Source organism: Armigeres subalbatus, chromosome 1 (genome assembly GCF_024139115.2).
Source record: "Armigeres subalbatus isolate Guangzhou_Male chromosome 1, GZ_Asu_2, whole genome shotgun sequence".
NCBI lineage: Eukaryota > Metazoa > Arthropoda > Insecta > Diptera > Culicidae > Armigeres > Armigeres subalbatus.
In genome coordinates, this window is record NC_085139.1 from 141,052,753 (window position 1) to 141,075,468 (window position 22,716).

Here is a 22,716-nt window from a genome sequence, read left to right on the forward strand (position 1 = left end):
GCCGAAAGAATTGAATCCGTCCAGCGTCGTTTTCGCATTGCGCAGATTACCGTGGCAAAACCCTTTCCGTCTTCCAAGCTATGAAAGCCGTTGCCGTTTGATTGATCTCCCAAGTAACAATTTTCATGCCTGTTAGATTTATTTAATTCTTATAGCGGTTTTATGAAAGCAGTCACCATGGCTAGTTGCTCAGATTTATTGGCGATCTTATTGCTATCAATAAACCTCTAATAAATCTATTCGAAAAGCTTCAAACGTCAAATGCCGACTGGTCTTGTTAGCAGCTCTACGGTTGTAACGAAGAGCATAATAAGTCTAATTTTCAAAGCTTGATCAAAGCCATAATTTTGGGTCGTAATGTGGTCAAATGAATAACCCCATTAAGAATATTTACATTGCAAAGGGTTTATAACGGTGTTTAATAAGAGCAACATTTTTCTGATCGAAATCTATGATGGCCATATTGGAAATGGAGAACCATCCTCAAGTCAGTGAAATTTATCACTGGAATTTATGATTAGACGGTGTTTTCGCCGCAAAAAGACACATTTTTGGTAAAGGATATAAAAAACAAACATATCTGGGTGTAATATCAATTAGTTTAGCGAAGATTTACGTTATTGATATTATAATAATTTTAAATTCATTGCCCAAAACTATATTATTTTGCGGGCGCGTAGTGCTTAATCTCATTTTTGCACTAGCTTTCACCATGAAATCGAGCGCGCACCTCGTTTCCATGAAAGTACATTGGAGAAAAAACTTAAAAAGTATTATTTTGTAGTCATCCTCATCATGATTTTCATCAACACTTTAGTTTGTTATTATTTGTTTGCAAGATTTTGTTTCTCTTTTTTCAAAGCAAATTTTTGACAGCTGCCGCAGCCAAATTCCCTTTTTTGCGGGCGGCTTGAAACGGATTTTATATACTCTTATAAGAGGTTTATAGTGGTAATCTAGAGAGGGCCACTTGGACATATCTTACTCTTATAGTGGTCATCAGAAGGTAATCCTGTAGTAATGGGTTTTATTGTCAGTTCTTGTAATTCGATCTTGAAAACCATTTCTAGAGCGGAATAAAACTTGAAATGTTACTTGGGCTGGAACCCCTTTACGTCCGCCGAAGCACAACGAGGGCATTACTGATAGCAGATCTACTACAAGAACGACTTGACTGCCCTTCTCTTCTGGAACAAATTAACTACCATGTGCAACCCCGATCCCTTAGGAATAGTTCGATGTTCAGGGCTCCTATGCATCGAACGAACTACGGTATGTTCGGTGCTATCGGCGGTCTTCAAAGACTATTCAACAGAGTTGCATCTCTTTTTGATTTTAACTTGTCCCGTCAACTAATTCGCGAAACAGTTGAAACAGAATAGTTGATAATGATACTTGACCATAGAAAGTAATTTCGCATTTTGTAATTAATTATAAGTAAGCATCATTAGTGCCAATACAGCCTGTTGATGTATCATATAGACAAATAAACTAATAAATGATTAAGTCTATACATTTTTTTCTATTAACGTTTACTTCTTCTTCTTTAATGGTTCTACATCAACTGGAACTTGATCTGCTTTTCAACTTAGTATTCTATTAGCACTTCATCAGTCATTAGTGTGTATCTTGTGTGGCAAGACAATGGATACACTATGTCCAGGGTGTCGAAAAAGTTTCCAACCCGAAAACATCTTTGACCAGACCGAGAATCGAGCTCGCCATCTCTGGATTGGCAATCCTATGCTTTTGCTCGCATAGCTATTTGAGATGCTTACTACATAACCCCGTTCTGAGTCGACAAATACGTATTTAGTTTTCTTCTATAAAACGTCTTCAGTGTTTTGTTAGAAATATCTAACAGAAAACAAAAAGTATCTTTAACTATTCTATCCTATTTGTGTTAACGTAACCAGCTTTGAATCAGTATAACTTTGTCAAAGATGCAAAGTCGTGTCGTGGATTCCAAGGGCCCTTTTGAAGTTATTTTTCAGCGCCTCTTATTAATAACCGATTTATTCACCTCCACTTCGGCCTCAAACTAGGTTTAAGAACATGGGTAAGCACCGCTTACCGAGATCATCATTCACAAAAAATTAAAGAAAATTCAGGTGAAATTAGGTTTTTAACGAAACTTCGTACATAATATAAAACTAATTTAATAAAAATTCCGCGGAAAAAAAATTTAATTTCGTTTCGTTTCGAAAAATTTCGAATTAAATTGACCTTGATTTCGTATCGTTTCGAAGACTCGAAAGTAAATCTATATTTCGTTTCGTTTCGTTTCGAATCAACATAGCCATTTTAAATTTCGTTTCGTTTCGTTTCGTTAGGAAAAAGTGTGATATCGCATACCCTTAGTACATTGAGACACGCTCACTCAATTAGGTATTTTTTGCGCGCGTTAGCTTTTCTCGTTGCACCGAATATCGATGCTGTGTGAGCTTGTGTATCTAATGGCACACTGTCTCATCCATGTATACACGAGAATTAAGAGACTCTGAGTTCGTTAGGCGATGCTCAAGTCACCCGTTCAAAGGTCGTTTGTTCGAAAACACCGTCGTATCTCCATAGAAAGCCTGTGTTGTATCTACCAGAGGGACGAGAACTGTTTGACTAGCTCGATGAGGTCGTCGTTGTGCAAACAAGCGCAGACATGAACGACTCGGAGATGTGGCGCATGATTTACGATCCTGGAATGGCCAAACACAACCCATCTTAGCCTTGTTATAGTTGCTACAGGTTCGTTGGACTTTCCTTCCCGGTGCATTATGGAAGTCATCAGCTTGATGTTATCCAGGCAAACAGAATACTCGGTATTTCATAGCGAAAACTATCGACAGGCAGCCCTTGCAGATAAGCGAAATGATTTTCAAGTTCCATGAAGTAAAGTGAATGCTTTGGTAGGTCCAAACTCTCAACGGTCTGTATGTCTTTTAACAGGAACTGCTTGCCTTGCCATATTCCGGATAAGTTGAGCTCAAACTTTCTAGAATGTTTTTCGGTGCGTTTGATGGTCTATTGCGTTCACAGGGCTTTGTACGCCAAGGTGTTCAACAGCGACTTTCCGTCGGAATATTTCTGAGCAGAGTTTTGTTTTGTAGCACTATTTGTGAACAGTTACTTCTCCTGTTATAGCGCTTAAGGATGCGCTCATGCCTCGGATCGCCAGGATACAGCAGCTTATGGAGGGTGTTGTTGATTGCTGCGCCACAGGTGATTTGGGATAGTTCGTCTTCGTAGTCGACGGTTTCTGCTCTCCATGATTTTTCTGTTTTTGATCCTCTTGATTTATCAGATTTATTCATGCCCAGCGTTATCTGGCTCGTTTCATCGACAAATGCGTTTATACAATCTGCGAAAGTACACAGCTATGCTCGTGCTACACGCTAAGTATGCTACGTTGATTACTATCGCATTTGATAAGTGCAACTCTTGCCCAGTCGCCATCAAGTGAGTACAAAGATTCCGTAGTGTCAAACAAAAGAAATTACGGTATCCAACTTTTCGGATTGTGGAGCCGGTATATTTCGTACCGCCGCCAGTAACGGTTCAATGATGGCTTCTGGTCGTCCGTGTAGGATGCTCAATGTACGAAACATTCAACGGGTAGAGCAGGAAACAGTTCACCGCCTTTTTAGCTTCCCCTTTAAGGCATCGTTGGATCCTCATGAGTCGGAAAAGTCACTGTAACCGCAGATTCTCGTCGACGTCTCATAACTGCTGCAAAACAGTGGCTATTCAGTAGCATTTCTTAAACAAGCGGGAGCTCCTTGAGGACAACGTGGTTGGCGGTCAGTCTTGAGCGGTTAGGAGTGTTGAAATGTTATGGGTCGAAGCTTGGCCGCTTCGCTAAATCGTGTGGTTAAAGGTTGTCGTCCGCAGTCGTCTGATTTTCGGGGTGTGAACGATGGATGATTCTCCCAGCAGCTCATGCAACTCGTGGTTCATTCGCCTCCTCCACGTACCGTCCGCCATCTGCACCCCACCATAGATGGTACGCAGCACTTTCCTTTCGAAAACTCCAAGTGCGCATTGGTCCTCCACGAGCATCGTCCAGGTCTCGTGTCCGTAGAGGACTACCGGTCTAATGAGCGTTTTGTAGATTGTCAGTTTGGTACGGCGGCGAACTCTATTCGATCGGAGCGTATTGCGAAGTCCAAAGCACGTACGATTTCCAGCCACTAAGCGTCTCCGAATTTCCCTGCTGATATCATTTTCGGCAGTCACCAGTGAGTACAAGTACACAAATTCTTCTACCACCTCGATTTCGTAACCACCGATGCAAACTCGTGGTGGGTGGCTCACATTGTCTTCTCTTGAACCTCTTCCTATCATGTACTTCGTCTTCGACGTGTTGATGACTAGTTCGATCCGCTTAGCTTCCCTCTTCAGTCTGATGTAGGCTTTCTACATCTTCTCAAAGTTACGTGCCATAATATCTATGTCGTCGGCGACGGATTTATTGACAATTGTACCACTCGTAGCACTGCAGTGCACTGGATGAAGGTGATGTTTTTTTGTTTCATTTTTTTAGGAGTAAACAACAGAACCCACATCACCCAGTGCGCCACGAACATGAAATTCACCACAGTCAAATGTACACATTCACCCAGCAAATGACAAAAATTCACTACGCGTTTAATGGGCCACTCACATTCATGCGGTAACGGTAACTGAGCAGCCTGTCAGAGCGACTTGTGTTGGGATGAATGGTAAATTGAATGGTTGGTGCCGGAATGATTTTTTGGCTGCCCTGCAGTTGCACGCACGATGGTGGTGATGAGATTGACCGGAGAATATGCTGAGATGTATGTTTTTCAATTGGCATATTTCAACCCTGGCCCGGATAACTCGAGATACTCCGCATTAGAGCGTTTTAAGAGTTTTGCAGTCTAACGGGGCTACATTTTGTCGGTCTCGATAATTAAATCCAACCGCTGTTATAGGAGCTAGAGAGCATGTACATACTTTTTATATTTACGTTGACGCGGTAAGTAAGAGTGTGTTTCTACACTTGGATTCATGTGAGGCCCCAAAGTACAAATGGTCTGCTTTTTCAAATCAGTAGCTTATTTATTTTAAATCATCTCACAATACTTTTCATGGGCTTCGTGGCCGTTGTTAGTTCTCTGAAGGCTTGTGCTGTGGAGTGGGGGTTCAAATCCCGCCCTGGTCTGGTAAAGAGACAACTTTTCGAGCGCAAAATTCTCCATTGGTCCCCTGAGTGTGTGTGTGTGTAAATGTCCTGTCCGTCTCATAATGCTAGATGTTAAGTTTGTACGACCTCTGGGCGAAGGCGGTGATTCACAAATTGCCTTGTCTGCATACTGAAGTCAGTCAGAGATGTATCAGTTGCAAACAAGCGGACCTGGGCGCTGGTTGAATCCGAGGAAGGGTCATTTGGCTGAAAGTAATTCGGCCGAAAGCCATTTAGCCGCATGCCACTTTGACCGTATGCCAAGTAAGACCGAAAGTCATCCAGCCGAATTCCTTTTGGTCGAATAGAACGTACGTCGTATGCCACAAATGGGAAGAAGTGATGAGTGAGAAGAGAGGCGTTTCCCTTCTCACTTTACGCAGTGATAAGTGAGAAATGAGGGTTGAGAAGAGATAAGTGAGACGTCTCATTTCTCCCTCCTTATTTCTCATATCTCACTGTGAAAAGTGAGAAGTGCGAAGTGAGAAGTGAGACGTCTCACTACTCACTTCGCGCTATTCACTTTTTACAGTAAGAAATTAGGAGTGAGAAGTGTCAAGGTGAGACGTCTCCCTTTTCACTCCTAATTTCTCACTTCTCACTGTGAATAGTGAGTAGTGCAAAGTGGGTAGTGAGACGTCTCATTACTCACTCCTCATTTCTCACTTCTCACTGTGAAAAATAAAAAGTGAGTAGTGAGAAGTAAGACGTCTCACTTCGCACAAGACGCGAGTGAGACGTCTATTTTTCACAACTCATTTCTCACTTTTCAAATGACCTATTCGGCTAATTGACTTGTTCGGCCGAATAACATGTTCGTTCAAATAACCTATTCAGACAAATGATCTGTTCTGCCAAATGTCCCTTTCGACGAAACGATCTATTAGGAAAAACGATTTATTCGGCCAAACGACCTATTTCCTATTCGGCCAAATGACCTATTTCGCCAAATGACTTATTCGACCAAATGGTTTGTTTGACCTAGTAGCTTTCGGCCAAATGGCTTTCAGCCTAATAGGTTTCGGCCAAACGACCCTTTCCCTCACTTCTTATTTCTCACTTATTATTTCCCAACCCTTAATGATTTAAAATAATTGTTGTTTGTGCTAATGTAAGAACTACTTCTTATTCTTTTTATTGGCATTACATCCCCACACTGGGACAGAGCAGCCTTGCAGCTTAGTGCTCAATAAGCACTTCCACAGCTGTTAACTGCGAGGTTTCTATGCCCGGTTACCATTTTTGCATTCGTATATCATGAGGCTAACACAATGATACTTTTATGCCCAGGGAAGTCGAGTCCAATCCGAAAATTACCTAGACCGGCACCGGGAATCGAACCCAGCATGGTCTTGCTTTGTAGCCGCGCGTCTTACCTCACGGCTAAGGAGGTAAGAACTACACGACACTGAATAACGCGACGCAAGACGAGACATAACACTTATAGGCTCCTTTTCATGGGCTGAAAAAGCATCCACCACCTCTGATCTAACATTAGAGAAATTTTCTGTACATAAATTCCATTTCGCATGACACTTTTGATTGCTTGAATAAAAGATCGTGCACAATTGTTGTTTTTTACTACTAGGCATAATAACCAAAAGTAAACAAGCCGTCTGATCGGATCATTTTAGTTATGTTGGGTGACATTTTCAGCAAAAGACCAGGAAGGCATCAAGGCCTGGGGGATCTCTCGAAAATAAATTATTGAAGGCGATCCTTTTTTAAATCATTCAATTCCGAGGTTCCATGTAACGTCATTGGGTGCCCATGCATTCCCAAGTAAGCAATAAGCACTTCAGTTCGCGGAACCGGCGATTTGGCGAATTGGAGTACTTTGTGTCACTTAGGTTGGATTTTGAAGGATCGGTCGTAAGAGAATGGAATAAAGTGTTTTCAGGAAAAAAGGATCTGTAAAGTCCTTCGAAAGTTTAGTAATTGAACCAAGTTGTCGATTTGCGTTGGAGACAATCGAGGCGTAGTGAGCTTTGCATTCAGGAGTATACCAAGGTCCATCACATAGTCCTTCATCTCAAGAATAGAATAATCTAGTATTAATAACTTTGGTTGGAATGTAAACTAAGTAGAACCTTGGCTCAATATACAATCAGCACCTTTTTACTTACTTACTTACGTCATCCTGCGATGTCCCGCTGGGTTCCAGTCTAATGCTTGTTTACAGATTTCGTTTCCGTCCCTACGTAGAGTGTGGTCGACCCTGCCCCACCTCTGATCACGAATTTCTGTTGCTATCGGCCTCTGGTGACAACGACGATGGAGCTCGTTGTTTGAGATCCAGTTGTGAGGCCACCAAGCCCAAATTATATACCACAGGCATCTGTTGATGAACACCTGCAGCCGTTGAGTGTTCCTCACTGATACACACCATGTTTCGCTAGCGTATAACAGCACAGATTTCAAGTTAGAGTTGAAAATTCGTTTTTTGGTGCGTTTTCTTATCTGCCTGTTTTTCCAGATATTTCTTAAACTCGCAAAGGCAGCCCTTGCTTTCTTAATCCGTGCACCTATGTCGATCTTGGTACCGCCGTCTGACGCCATTTGGCTACCAAGATATTGGACGCTTTCGACATTCTCCACTGGTTGCCCGGCTACTGTGAAACTGGAAGGAGTCACCGTGTTTACATCCAACGATTTGGTTTTGTTGACGTTGATGACTAAACCTGCCGAGGAGGAGCGCTCGGCAAGGTCGTTGAGCTTACTCTGCATATCAGAGCGCCGTTGCGCGAGGAGTGCAACGTCATCAGCCAATTCGAAGTCGTTTAGGTGCTCCATGGTTATAGGCTGCCATAACAGCCCGTGGTTTGGTTCACGGTCAATCGCTTCTACCAGAATGGCATCGAGTACGATGAGAAACAGTAACGGTGATAGAATACATCCTTCCCTCGCACCATCTACGACCCGGATAGGGTCGGACAGGACCCCATTGTGTAGCACTCTACACGAAAAGGCCTCGTACTGTGCTTCGATGAGGCCGATGATTTTCTCAGGAACCCACTTGCGTCTCAAGGCGCCCCACATATTCTCGTGATTGAGACGGTCAAAAGCTCTTTCGTAGTCAATGGATACCAAGTAAAGGGATTCTTGGAATTCGTTGACCTGCTCCAGAATTATGCGGAGCGTGACAATATGGTCCACACAGAATCTTCCGGCACGGAATCCGGCTTGCTGCCGCCGGAGAGTCGCAACGATCTTCTCCTGAATCCGGGCTAGGCTAATTTTGCATAGAACTTTGAGAACGGTACACAGCAACATAATGCCTAGCCAGTTATCGCATACAGTCAGGTCACCCTTTTTGGGCACCTTCACTAAGATACCTTGCACCCAGTCGACCAGTAGTTGAGCGGATGTCATGGGGTCAGCTTTGAGCATCTCGGCTGATATGTTGTCGACCCCACTGATATGTTCATGCTTTGGATGGCTGCTTGAATCTCTAGCAGTGATGGAGCTTCGGTATTGACGCGTATTATACGTCGGATCCTAGGCAGATCATGCCGAGGTGGTGATGGCCTGGCTGGCACTTGAAAAAGTTGTTCGAAGCGCTCGAACCAGCGTTTCAGCTGGTCAGTTGGGTCGGTCAATAACTGATCATTCGCGTCTTTCACAGGCATCGTTGCATTCATCTTCGCCCCGCTTAAGCGTCGTGAGATATTGTAGAGGAGGCGAATATCCCCGGTTGCTGCGGCTCTCTCTCCTTCGTCGGCCAGAGAGTCTGCCCACGCTCGCTTGTCCCGTCACAATCACAATCAGCACCACCCCTAAGGTATTGCTTGTTTGCAGATCGGGGAATTGGCTCAAAGGAAATTGGTTTGACGATCGGGTTCACGGCAACATAACCTCACTCCACTAGTTGATATCCGTCGGTCGCACCGATAAGATTTATCAGATTGAGATTTTTCAGTATGTCTAATAGCCATGCGCTATTAGATAGCCTGGTAAATAAATCTTTTTTCTTCTTTATATAAAAAAGATTTTGCATTCCCTTTGAGGCAATATAACTCATGAACGGATGGACCTATTTGTACGATTTCCTCACTAATCGATTCGCTTTGGGATCAGCTGTGTTTATATATTTATGAAAAGATAAAGCATTGCACTGGGAAGGTTGATCAAATGTTAAAATATTACGTCTTTATGAGTTCTGAAGAAAATAACAAGCTCAATCAACTGAATGATTACCAGTGAAAAAAAAACAATCCGAGCAAGATCTCGTTCGCCTAGCAAGAGATTAGAAAAAAACCTCACTCCACCTGTTGCATGTACAGGTGTCTGGTTTCAGATTTTCTTTTATTTATCCAATTTAAAAAATGCATATACATAGCCTTTTATAAAAAAATATCAAAAAATAGCCTACAGATTAACAAATGTTTCGATCCAATGACGCAAAACATAAAGTTTATTATCTATCTCTATGGACAAGTCTAATGTTACACCGAAGAAAATGCGGAAAAACTTGCTCCGCTTCAGGCACACTCGTTGGATGGGCTGGCACCTTCTCTACCCACTAACAAATGCTCATGGGAAGCAGGGGGCTGCCTAAATGATTCAACTTTCCCAAGCCCGGCATTATATCTACGAAGGTAGGTACACGCTCACTACGCGAGCCAACATTCGCGAGACCAATAAAGATTCTTAATGAAAGAAAACAAAGTTGTAATAATTTCCAAATTGCTTCTCGCTCTGCACATCGCCTGAACCGGCAATGACATAAGTTGAGCACCACCCACGAACCGGAAGAGCCAACCAACTCGACTTCGAGAAGACATATAGATGGGAGCGAGTGGGAGGATAAGCTCGCGTGCGTGGCCAAATTTGTGGCTGCACGCAAATAACTTGAGGCATCTCACCTGGAAAATTTGTTGTGGCTGACTTACGGGTTCCCACTATAAGTAGGGAAGATATCAAGAAGTTTCCCACGAATCCCCCACAAGTTTGAATGGGAATAATAATTGGAAACGTGGCTTGTTTGACGTGATTTGGCGATATAATTACGGTATGTGTGCACCCTTTTAGCTATACTCACCGAGAATTTCGACAGTGTGCACCTGGTCCTTGTTGATCTTGTCGCTGATTTGACAAACGTAGTCACCCGCGTCCTGGGGTTCCAATTCCGATATTTCCAGATTGTAGCCCTTTACCAGTCGTATCCGTTCGTCTCTGGTTACCATCAGCTGGGAAGCTGTTAGCACGTTGGTGCCTCGTCGCCACAATAGCACCAGTGTGCCTGTAAGAGAAGAAGAGGGTATGAAGTTTAGAAGATTTGTTGAATATAGAGTCGTATACGCTGAACATATTAATGTGATACGTGACAACTTGGGTAGTCAGATTATCGAGATTCAGATTGTTATGTAATCTGCTCCTCGTAGGACATTTTCAACACAATTATCATTGCGGGATGAGTGGACTGGAGATCGAGCAATGAGGAAGAAGCGTGAAGCGTTGATATATCGATGGCTACCTTTTTAAGGAAGATCGGGTGTGGGTTTTTGTGTAGTCTGGAAATGGAATTCTCTGGATAGGCAGGCACTGCCCTGATTTTCGGGCAGATATATTCATAATGTGTATTGTAGTAGCTTGGAGTTATAGCAAACTAAATTCTAATATCGAGGACCATAAGACGTTTGAAAATGTTTACAGTAGTAGTATTTTACAAACACAGAAAACGAATCCGTAATCATCGAAGTATTCATATTTTTCAAGAAACAAACGACATTTTGTTATACTTTCGTGAACAAATGGTACTCCATCGCATATCATTGATTCTATTTCATGGTCTGAAAAAATTTCCAACTTCATTACAATGAACTGCACGCTATTATGCGATCTACAATTTTTTCGTTCCATTTTCGCTTTTTAAATGCCATTTGAAGATCTTATATTTCTTGTATTTGGGGTCTCTAGTAGGAAAGATTGTCGACTCTGAGGGTGCAGTGCATCGTCGGTTGCTTCCAACACACGTGACCAATTTATCGCGATGTCAGATGCTAGATCTATTATGAACTGTTAAAATACTATCCAAAACACCAAGACAGGCCATGTTCCTGCAAGCACGTAAAGCCCTAAAGTGGAGTACGTTTTTTTATTCCCGCTAAGACGCAAAAATGGATTTATGCACGCTATTGTGCATTTGACGTACCTGCAGAACTGCTCTGGCAGATGCAAACTCCTTCAATGACTGAGGACAAAAAAAAACTACTTGAATCACAATATATTGAAAACCACCGGGAAAAAATGTAATTTCTTCAAATCTATTCCCACTTTGCGAGAAGCTTGGGTGCAATTCAAATTGTTTCCACGGATTCGGAACACAAGTTCAAGTTGGATGGCTGCTGCATGAAAAAAGCTCCATGCCAGATCCGAAGGGAAACGCTGAACAGCTTGAACTTTTCTCACTCTCTAGCCAGGGTTTTTTAGCATAATTTTAATTTAAAAGTTTCCCTTGTCGTTATAACCCGTTGTCGCTGTCGGCGCATCCAGCCGGTTCGTAGTCAAAGGGGAAACTTTCTTAGTGAAAATTTAATCTAGGTGAGTCCATATAGTGACGAGAAACAAATGCAAAGCGCTTACTGAGTGGTAAATGGAACCCTTATGATAGAGGAACCCTTATGCCCTTCGTTCTAATGGAATATTTAAAGCCAGAAATTCCATTCTTACGCATTCAAATTGCAAAAGAAATTTATAGTGAACAACAGGAACATTTTCTGTATGTTAAATCAATGTTATACGATCCCATAAAGTAAAATTGGATACTGTAAGACCTTAAATCAGATTATTCAAATAGTCGATATTTGTTAAACATCTTTTAATTGGTTTATGTACGTAGTGTGAATGCAAGTAGCACCCAATTAACAGTGGAAAATCATCGCAGAACTTTTTGAGCTACAAGTAATTGGGGATTGTTATACACATATGAGTACATTAGGGTTCCTTGTACCAGTGTTCACACACGTTTTCCTCTTCCAAATTTAAATCGCGCCGCACTCGAATGGCCAAAGAATCACCTGAAGTTTTGTCACACCCTCAAAACTGCCAGAAAGGTGCTAGGCAGCTGAGAATCTTGAACTTTTTAGTTAGATTGGTGTACACCACGTGTTGCTTAATCCTGTATATTACTATATGATGTTTCAGCTTTGACTGTACAATGATTCACTTCTGTAAAACTATGGATGTGAATAGCAGTCGTTAGAAGGCCCATCACTACCATACGGTCTCTATGCTATAAAATTGAATTTGTGCTCAAACGGAGCACACGTAAGCGGATACGCCAATCGCAATCGTTCGTATTTCGTCGGAAAAGGGGTGCATGATGTGAAGCAGCAAGTGACACGACCACACACCCCGGGGACCCACCTTTATCAACTGTCATTGTCGAATTTTCCCCCCTCCCGGGAGCTGTTGTCTCGCACAATCCGCGTTCTGTGGTACAAAATTATTACCCACAAAGTAATGCTAATCGCAAAAGAGACAATCGGCGTTCACAGTAGAACGGAGCCGTCTTGCTAACGTTTGGATACGTTCGCCGTTTTATTGGGGAGGATGGGGGGCCCGTGACACAATCTGCCGGAGGTAATGTGCGTAACGAAGACGATTATTGAAAGAACGACACATGTCTTTTCCGCGATGTTGGGAATTAAAACACACAAAGGCTGTTAAATCCGAAAAGGATGAACTCGAGACAGACTCGCTGCGTTGGAGTTATTGTTGGAAGGGTTGGGTGGATTCGTTCGGAAACATTGGAAGCACTTTCGTGGGGAGGGAGTTTTAATTAGGATTAAATTTAACTGTTATATCCCCCTGATGTATACTCTCTGATAGAACTAGCTTTTAATCGTAGGTTTCCAGCAGTTCTCATTGAATGGAAATAGCTAATTGTCTAATTAATATATCGTTGGATATCTTTTTTCCCAGTGTTAGAAGTTCATACTATATTTCTTAAGTAAAAAGAAAGCATGAAAAAAAGTTTAAAAGATTATTCGATCAATTTTACCGAACTGATAGCACGCTAAGCTATCTTCATTATGATTTTGATATTTAGTTATCAATCATGGCTTAAAAATGTTTGTTAACTAGTCGACCCTATAGACATACACATTTCTCTATGGAATTCCATTCGGAGAACCTAACTTATTCTAATGATTCGATTACATGCATAGGAAATGCCATGGAATGTTAAAATAGATTACGTGTCCAATATAGGAATATTTTGGGGGTCCATAATAGGCAAAAAAAAAACATCCCGAAACGGAACATGAAAATCAAATGGAGTGTCGACTATAGGGAAGCAATTTCCTATTATTGACCAACCCCCAGACCCCCTGTCTACTATAGGGAAAATTCAGTCTGACATTCAAATGTTTATTTCGTCGAATAAGGGTCTGTTCACAAATTACGTAACGCAAAAATCGAAGTTTTGACCCCCTTCCTCCCTCATGTAACAAAAAGTAACACGAACATTGCGATATAAGCGTACGTAATTTTGAGAACAAGCATTACGGTAGTATAATCCACTTTGCACGCGGGACATGTTACGCTTCCGCTGGTCAGTCCGGCCATCAACGAACTGCCTTGGGTTGTATACAAGCTGGCTCCTATCTTAAGCTTAAGCTATTTTAAGCTTAGAAGGAGCTTATGCGTGAGTGTGCACATACTCTTCTTTCGTATTTCTTCCTGATTCTTGCTTCCACGGTAGTGACGCTCGAAAACGACGTTGACATCTTCCGTCAGGTTCTTCATCCAGTGACTGCATCTTGATATTCTCACCTTTGCCAGGAGTGATCGTCACGCGATTGTAGAGATATTTTGGTGTGCGCATTCGATTATATTTTTGTTTGATTTTGATAACTATGATAGGGCGAAATTTATTTTTTTAGGATAATTCATGTGATTCAGCATCAATAACGCCAGTCAGCGTCTACGAGTGCTTGTAAAGCAGGGGAGTTTTTGGCAACGAATCTGTTTCAAAAGGTCGAAGTTCCAAAGGTTGTAGGTCAAAATTTCGAAGGACAAAAAGTCGAAAAGACAAAAAGTCGAAATAACAAAAGGTCGAAAGGACAAAATGTCGAAAGGACAAAAGGTCGAAAGGACAAAATGTCGAAAGGACAAAAGGTCGAAGGTCAAAAGGTCGAAAGTTAAAAGATTGAAAGGACAAAAGGTCGAAGGAAAAGGTGGTCAAATGAAAAACAGGTTGAAAAAGTCAATTTTGAAATCTGTAAGGAGGGTCTTGTTGGGGTCTCTAAAATTCCGAGCTTTAGCGCCAGACGATGCAATCGTCTGCTAAGAATTGCGGATCGAGTTGCCCAGCTAGCAGTTTCAACCCTACAGCAAGACGAACCTTTCAGAAACCCTATTCTCCAATAGACCGAAACACTAAATTCCCAATTTCTCTATTGATATTTCTAAATTCGAAAACAGAAATCTAAGATTGAGTCAGTGACCAAAGCATAATATTAGTTTATTCAGCGAAGCAACAAAGTGTGTTCTGATTCAAACTTGATTTGTAGAACAAATTTTATTAAAAAAAATCCACGGCAAATCATTTCAATTTTGGTCCCTACTAGAATTGCTATCGAATACGGAGCATAATCTACTTCTCTCTTGCCCTAGGAGTGACGTCACTGCTGTCCTATGTGCATTCGTGATTTTGGTTGTGCTTATTTGTAGTTTACAATGGTCACCTACTCTAAAACACTTGTCTGGTGTATCATATCATAACATGCGGCGTACTTACAGAAACTAGGTGGCTACTCACACCCCGATACTTGATGTTCGCGGAGACCGCTCAGGTAGCGAACCGGTGGTTAGCCTTCGTGTCGGTCGCTTAGCGTTGCCTGGTCGGTGCTCTCGTCGGTACCCCTCGCGGTGAGACGCCCGTAGCTGACCGGCGGTCGTTTGCCAGTTTGCGTTGTCGTTGGATGATCGAGAGGTGCTACGCTGGTGGTAGTACGACGGATAATCCCTGGCGTTAGACGTGCCACCCGACTGGTTATCGTGGACACACGTGAGCCAAAGGGTGGGGTCAATCTCGCTGGCGAGGCTGTCTTCCCCTCCTAAAACACTCGCTAGAAACCACCGAAGTGGAGCAGGACACACGAGGCCGAGATTTTTCCGTTGGCCGTCGCTCTCCAGGTGGACTATTGTGGCGCGCAGCCACGAGACGATAGTTCGCACCCAGGCGGATTGCCCAAATTCTCTCCACGAGCCCTCAAATTCTCCGTAGATTGGAAATCGGCGAACAAGCGATGCCGACTAAATCTTCCGTACCTGTTAGCACGAGGTGCTACATACAAACTCCAATTAGAAACACATCGCACTACCTTTAAACACCAAATTTACCTTTTATCATCCGTATTATTTGTACAATCGATTACAGGTTATCGCTACTGGGTTGTGCACACTATTTTCTAATAACGAACTTTAGTTTAGGTTATTCTGGTCCATATTTAGACTATTTGGACTTACTGTCTAGTAATCGATTAGACTGCACGGCTCACGATTTTGCCTGAACCAAATATTGTCATAAATTTGCCTATGGAAACAATTTAAACATCATACATTTAGCATCACAACGTTAAAGCTTTTATTAAGTTACTTTGTGAAACTCTTCGGATTCTCACGCTGTATCACTTCACTTTATATTGGGAAACTGTTTTTTTTAGATCTTCATCACTCGGTTGCCTAGAAGGGAAAGAACAGGTGCCGTTCTTATATTGTCTACGGAGCCCTTGGATTTCTGTTTAGTACTATTCTATATTTTCTTATATTTCCGGATTCTTCAACAATTGTACTAATTGTAATAGCTGGTACATATCGATAGATTAGCCACCCATGCAATGATTTCTCTTGAACTGTTGCTTTTATTGATTTAAGCACATGCACTGCGAAGTGTAGTGTAACCGACCCTGCTATCTATTTGAAACGACCGTTGCTCGTTTCAAATCTGAACAATTAAAAATTACAAAAAAAAAAATATTATGTGTCTCGTCTAAAGACGGTCTTGAACGTTAGAGGGTTACTAGTTGACTTAAAAAAGAAACACAAACGTTCACAAATCACGGATGGGAGCGTCCATAAACAACGGAGCGCTTAGAAGGGAGAGGGGGGCGAGCGAAGTGTTTCTAGATGTTTCTTACAAAAAGTGTGACATAGGGGGGATGGGATTGAATATGCTCAATTTTTGCATTACGTAATTAATGGATCTTCCCTAACGCAAATTTTGGCAATTCCATACCCCTCCCTACTTTACAGCGTAATGTAACGGTTTCTATTAATAAAAATAAATCTATTATATTCGTTTATAATTACTTAAAAACAAATTTTGTTAACAAAAATGTATCATATTTTGAGCACATAAAATTAAAATTACTGTCATTAGAAGATGATATGTTAAGCTAAAATTATATATTTTGAATGATCATTTTGATGAAAATGAGTGAAGAATTTTTGAGACTTTTCGGCTATGTAGAATGGTTTATTAAAACCAATTTTTAAATTTTGTCCAACGTTTCGACATCGGGTTCGATGCCTTCTTTTGGGACAAAATTTAAGAATTTGTTCTAATGAACCAGACTGCATGGCCGAAAAATCTCAAAAAATCTCAAAAAATCTTCATTCATTTTCATCAAAATGATCATTCAAAATATATAATTTTAGCTTAACATATCATCTTCTGATGACAGTAATGTTTATTTTTATTTTTTAAAGTTAATAAAGCCTAGCAATACTTTGATGAAAGTTTTGATTTGACATTATACCTCTGAAGAATACCCTATGTTTTAATAAAAGGAAAATTCTAGAATGAAATGTTATCAGGTATTAATGGGTATTTCATATGCGGTATAAAAATGCGAAACTCGAAAGAAAAGGTTATGAATGAAAGGAAGAAAAAATCAACAATGAAAATAAGGTTAAACACAAATAAATACAAATGTGCGAAACTCGATAGATAAGCCTTTGATAATAAGAAGGAAAAATTCAACAATGAAATAGTATCTGGTAAAACATAAATAAACATAATAATGGTTGATTAACACTCGAAGTTTTGCCTAATTTTTTCGACCTTCGAGTTTTTGATCTTCGACTTTTGTACCTTTCGACATTATGTCCAACAACCGTTATTACTACTTTTGTTCTTTCGACCTTTTGTCTTCTTACTTTCGACCTTTGGCCCTTTGACCTTTTTACTTTCTACCTTTTATCCTTCGACCTTTTAACTCGGATCCTTCGGCTAAGATTTTTGTTTCAACATTATGTCTTTTCGACCTCCTCACCCTTTGACCTTTTGTCCCTTCGACCTTTCGACGTTTTGTCCTTTCGACCTTTTGTCGACATTTCGACAAAAGGTCGAAACATAAAAAATTGAGTCAAAAGGTCGAAGGGACAAACGGTCGAAACAAAAAATGTGAGTCAAAAGGTCGAAGGGCAAAAGGTCAAAGGGTGAGGAGGTCGAAAAGACATAATGTAGAAACAAAAAATCTTAGCCGAAGGACAAAAAGTTGAAGGTCAAAGTATTGAAAGGACAAAAGGTCGAAGGACCAAAATCGAAACAAAAAATCTGAGCCAAAAGGTCGAAAGTACGAAACGTCGAAAGAACAAAATATAGAACTAATGATTGCAGGACAAAAGGTTAAATGCAAAACGTTTAATATTAATCAACCATTCTTTTGCACATTTATATTTATTTGTGTTTCGCCTGATAGTATTTAATTGTAGAATTGTTTCATATTTTAATCTGCTTCCCTGCCTTGTAACAAATGCTGTTATATGTGAGGCCGAAACCAGTGATATTACGCCCATAACAAAGTTAAAACCACTCGTAGACCAACCGAGCCTTGCATCGGCTCCACTTTTGTCCGACACAAGGCGAATAGAGAAGGCCATTCCTTCTTCAAAAGACTGCATTTGCCTGGAATTAGGCAATAGAGATGGTCGGGTTTTCAAACCGGGTTCGGGTCGGGTCCGGGTTTGAAAGGAATTTCTAAATCGGGTTCGGGCCAGGTTCGGGTTTGCAAAATGTGAAACCCGACCATCTCTATCAGGCAACAGAGAAGATAAGGCCTTCTTGAAATGGACGGAAAGGTATATACGAAAAAAGTATAACGTCCTGAAAGTCGCTACGTTATTTCGCATCGTCCCAGTGACGCTCTTCAGAATCAATAGATCCATCCACACCTTTGCGTTTTTGGACGAAGGGTCTTCATCAACACTGTTCGAGGTGACAGTCGCTCGTGAGTTAGGAGTGACAGGCAAGGTGTACATTCATCTCTACCAAGAAGTTCGCAGTGCTGACGATGAATTGCATGATCTAGTGAAGGACTGGAAGGCTCCGATGAAATGCGTTCAAAGAAAATTCTGGAAGAAACTTCTTCGCGATTGCCATCCGGAAGATTTCAGACAAGACAATTGTGGAAACATGGTTACATCGAATTTCCAGGAAACGAGCCCATGGCAGAGAGTCGTATGTATCCTTAGCACGTCGGTCGATGCGGAAACCTGGGGTGGCATTGTGCATCTCGATTCGAAGGAAATTCTATCGAGTTGAACATGTTTGGCATTACGGCTTTCGATTCGATCTCGAAAACGACTCATCGTTCGAGTATTCTCGAGGAGGTACAAAAATAACGTGATGTTTTGGCATTATGGAGACTCGATAGCACACTGGAAAACGTCACCTTTATAGCTTTCGAATGTTGTTCGATAGTCATTTCTTGCTGAAAGTTTTTAATTATATTTGTTATTATTTCTGTACGGGAAGAGAACAAATGTCTCATAATTGTATCTTGAAGGAAAGAATGTGTTTAGTGTACCTACTTGTATAGTTTCCAGACAATATTCAATCTCTAATTATCCCGAAATCCGCATAAAAACGACTTCAACTAAAATCGTTTTTTTGCAGTTTTCACGTATTTCTTGATAAATAAAATAAAAAAAAACCGTAAGAGATGACCCAAGTGCATTTAACTAAAACACATGGAAACATCTTTAGCTTTAGATTATTTAGCTCAAAATTGGATCTGTGGCATAAACTCGAATAAACATAAAACTTATATTTAGCGTCGTAACAATATCTCAATTTATAAAACATATCGTATCAGCATAATGTTTAAATCAATTGCAATTGCAAATCGCTTGTTATAGTCATTGAGCATAATTTGCTTGTTTAAAAATTAACTGCCAATACATGCCCTGAAGGATGCCTTTCCAACAGGCAACATGCTACACGCAAATGAAATCTCGCTTAACTTTTCAAAAGGTCCTAAGTAACATTTTTTTCATGAATTAATTTGAATAGCGCAATCAACAGAACAGCATGAAAGCTTTTGATTGCAGTACTCAAATCAATTCATGAAAAAAAAATGTTACTTAGGTCCTTTTGAAAAGTTAAGCGAGAAATTATCTCTTATTCTCTCTGGTTACTCACATTCGCCATGCGCTGAAGGTTGTCTCTCCAGCGGGCGGCATACTAAACACAAAGACAGCTATCTCTCATTCTCTCTCTTTACATTTCGTTTGACAGAACATACTCGATTGAGCTAGTACAACACCGTTCGAAATCTTGTACTGCGACTGAATGAAGTCGACCGAAATACATAATGCAGCATTTTTTTCGAAACGAATGCAAACACGTACGAATCGAGTGATTCGATTCGAGATGCGCAATGCCACCCCTGAGCTTTTCGAAAATCTAAAGCAAAAAATGGATAAATAACAGGAGAAAGGATTCGCACACAACATTATGAATGAAGAATTGTACTCATCGGATCCTAAAAGGGTGTGGTATCTTCCACTAGAGGTAGTGGTACATCCTAGAAAACCAGGGAAAGTCCGCATGATCTGGGACGCAGCTGCGACGATACGGGGTCAATCGCTAAATTCCGTTTTACTCGCAGAGCCAGATTTGCTTATTGCCATCCATCAGGTCGGCAAGTCGCATTAGTGGTGATATACAAAAATTATTCATCAGTTCCAGATAAAATCAGAAGACCGGCAAGCACAACGGTTCTTGTTCCGGAGCGGCCTCTCCAAATCACCGTCATGGATGTGGCGACGTTTGGTGTGACATGCTCGCTCTCTGCCGCGCAGATCATTAAGAAGCTAAAGATTTCGAATCCGAGTTCCCCAAAGCAGCTACCGCTATCATCCACAACCACTACGTGGACGATTACTTGGACAGCCTAGACACTTCAGAAGAGGTCATTGATCTGGCTTTGCAGGTAAAGATGGTCCATGCAAAAACTGGGTTTCACCTACGAAACTGGAGATTAACATCTCTATAAAAGTTCTATCACTGGTCGGTTTTAAATTTTCCCGCATAATAGGCTATTTTACGAGTTAATTCCAGTTTCATTTGTTGTCATCGCATATTCCTGCAAACAAACAAACAAATCGGTAAATTAATGATTTCGTGTGTGTTACTTCTACGTGAAGTTAAACGATTTACAATGATATGGAAATGCTAATATCATCTTCCAAACTTGGACGTACATGTTCATGATAGAATTAGAGGCGAAAGTATAGAATTGATAGTTCCGTTAGGATGCGGCAGGCATGAAGAATGTTTTTATAGAAGTCGATTTGAAAGCGAGCGGAGGGCAATATTTGTGATGGCACATGTCACACGACCTTCCTTCTGCCAAGCTCCCGTATGAAGGGGGAGGGAAGAATATCAGTGTGGAAGCTGATAAGTCTTCACTGGCAAAAGGAAGGTGGTTTGACTTGCTCATATGCCATCGCGTGCGGAAGGATTTGCTATCGAAGAGTACTGTCTCCAAATTTCTAATATGACATCAGCATTTAGTCGAATAGGATTTTTATTGCACAGTTCTGTTTTCTCATTGCGTCCGTCTCGTCGCAACCAACTTGGCTGTCTCGGAGAGAAAAAAGCAGAGAAAGGCACTGCTGCTGTACCGTCGACCAATAACAGCTGAATTGATGGATGCCCCCACCAAGGGTAGTACACTAAATTAATGATTTCGTGTGTGTTACTTCTACGTGAAGTTAAACGATTTACAATGATATGGAAATGCTAATATCATCTTCCAAACTTGGGGGAAAACTACGGGAGCTTGGCAGAAGGAAGGTCGTGTGATATGTGCCATCACAAATATTGCCCTCCGTTCGCTTTCAAATCGACTTCTATAAAAACATTCTTCATGCCTGCCGTATCCTAACGGAACTATCAATTCTATACTTTCGCCTCTAATTCTATCATGAACATGTACGTCCAAGTTTGGAAGATGATATTAGCATTTCCATATCATTGTAAATCGTTTAACTTCACGTAGAAGAAACACACACGAAATCATTAATTTAGTGTACTACCCTTGGTGGGGGCATCCATCAATTCAGCTGTTATTGGTCGACGGTACAGCAGCAGTGCCTTTCTCTGCTTTGTTCTCTCCGAGGCAGCCAAGTTGGTTGCGACGAGACGGACGCAATGAGAAAACAGAACTGTGCAATAAAAATCCTATTCGACTTAATGCTGATGTCATATTAGAAATTTGGAGACAGTACTCGTCGATAGCAAATCCTTCCGCACGCGATGGCATATGAGCAAGTCAAACCACCTTCCTTTTGCCAGTGAAGACTTATCAGCTTCCACACTGATATTCTTCCCTCCCCCTTCATACGGGAGCTTGGCAGAAGGAAGGTCGTGTGATATGTGCCATCACAAATATTGCCCTCCGCTCGCTTTCAAATCGACTTCTATAAAAACATTCTTCATGCCTGCCGTATCCTAACGGAACTATCAAGTCTATACTTTCGCCTTTAATTCTATCATGAACATGTACGTCCAAGTTTGGAAGATGATATTAGCATTTCCATATCAAACAAATCGGATTATCTGTCAAACAGAGTTTGCTATCACAAACTACATCGCAATGTATTCAGTTTAAGCTAAGCTTAGCTAACAAACTACATCGCAATGTATAACAAACGACCTCGCATAAAAATCGTTTACATTGCATACACTACCGTGCAACGTCGGATAAGAAATACACATGTATCGCCTCCACTTTTGTACGTAAAAAGCGTTTTCGCGACTGGTATGCGATGAAAATTGTGTGCATAGGCGTCGTATAACAGAAAAACAATTCTATTATGCATGCATTCTGGTTGTCTGGAAAGTGCGCTGTGTTCTGGTGTCTTCTAAAACTAAAGTGTCGCCGTTGAAACCTCTTTCAATACCCCGTCTCGAGCTACAAGCGGCATTGCTAAGATCCAGATTGGCGAAGTCTGTGGCCGAGAACCATACTCTTCGCATTCATCAACGGTTCTTCTGGAGTGATTCTTCCAGTGTTCTATCCTGGTAGCACTTAGATCTACGTAAATATCGACAATTCGTAGAGGGTGTCGGAAATCTTGGACTCATCAAAAGTGGAAGAATGGCATCACGTTCCCTTTGCTTGAATGTCGCCGATGATGCTACCAAGTGGGAGGAGCCCTACAAATCAACATCCATCACCGTTGGTTTCGGGGTCCAAGCTTCTTGTACGAAACTT

At 41.3% G+C, this 22,716-nt stretch overlaps 1 protein-coding gene across 1 annotated transcript in view; it reads right to left on the reverse strand.

The window, feature by feature from the left end:
* LOC134205184 (neurotrimin) overlaps positions 1 to 22,716 on the reverse strand; it is a 972,131-nt gene that overhangs the window by 129,130 nt on the left and 820,285 nt on the right. Inside the window, exon 4 of the mRNA XM_062680202.1 lies at positions 10,242 to 10,442. Within this exon, the coding sequence (XP_062536186.1) occupies positions 10,242 to 10,442 (201 nt within the window). The remainder of the gene's footprint in view (positions 1 to 10,241; positions 10,443 to 22,716) is intronic.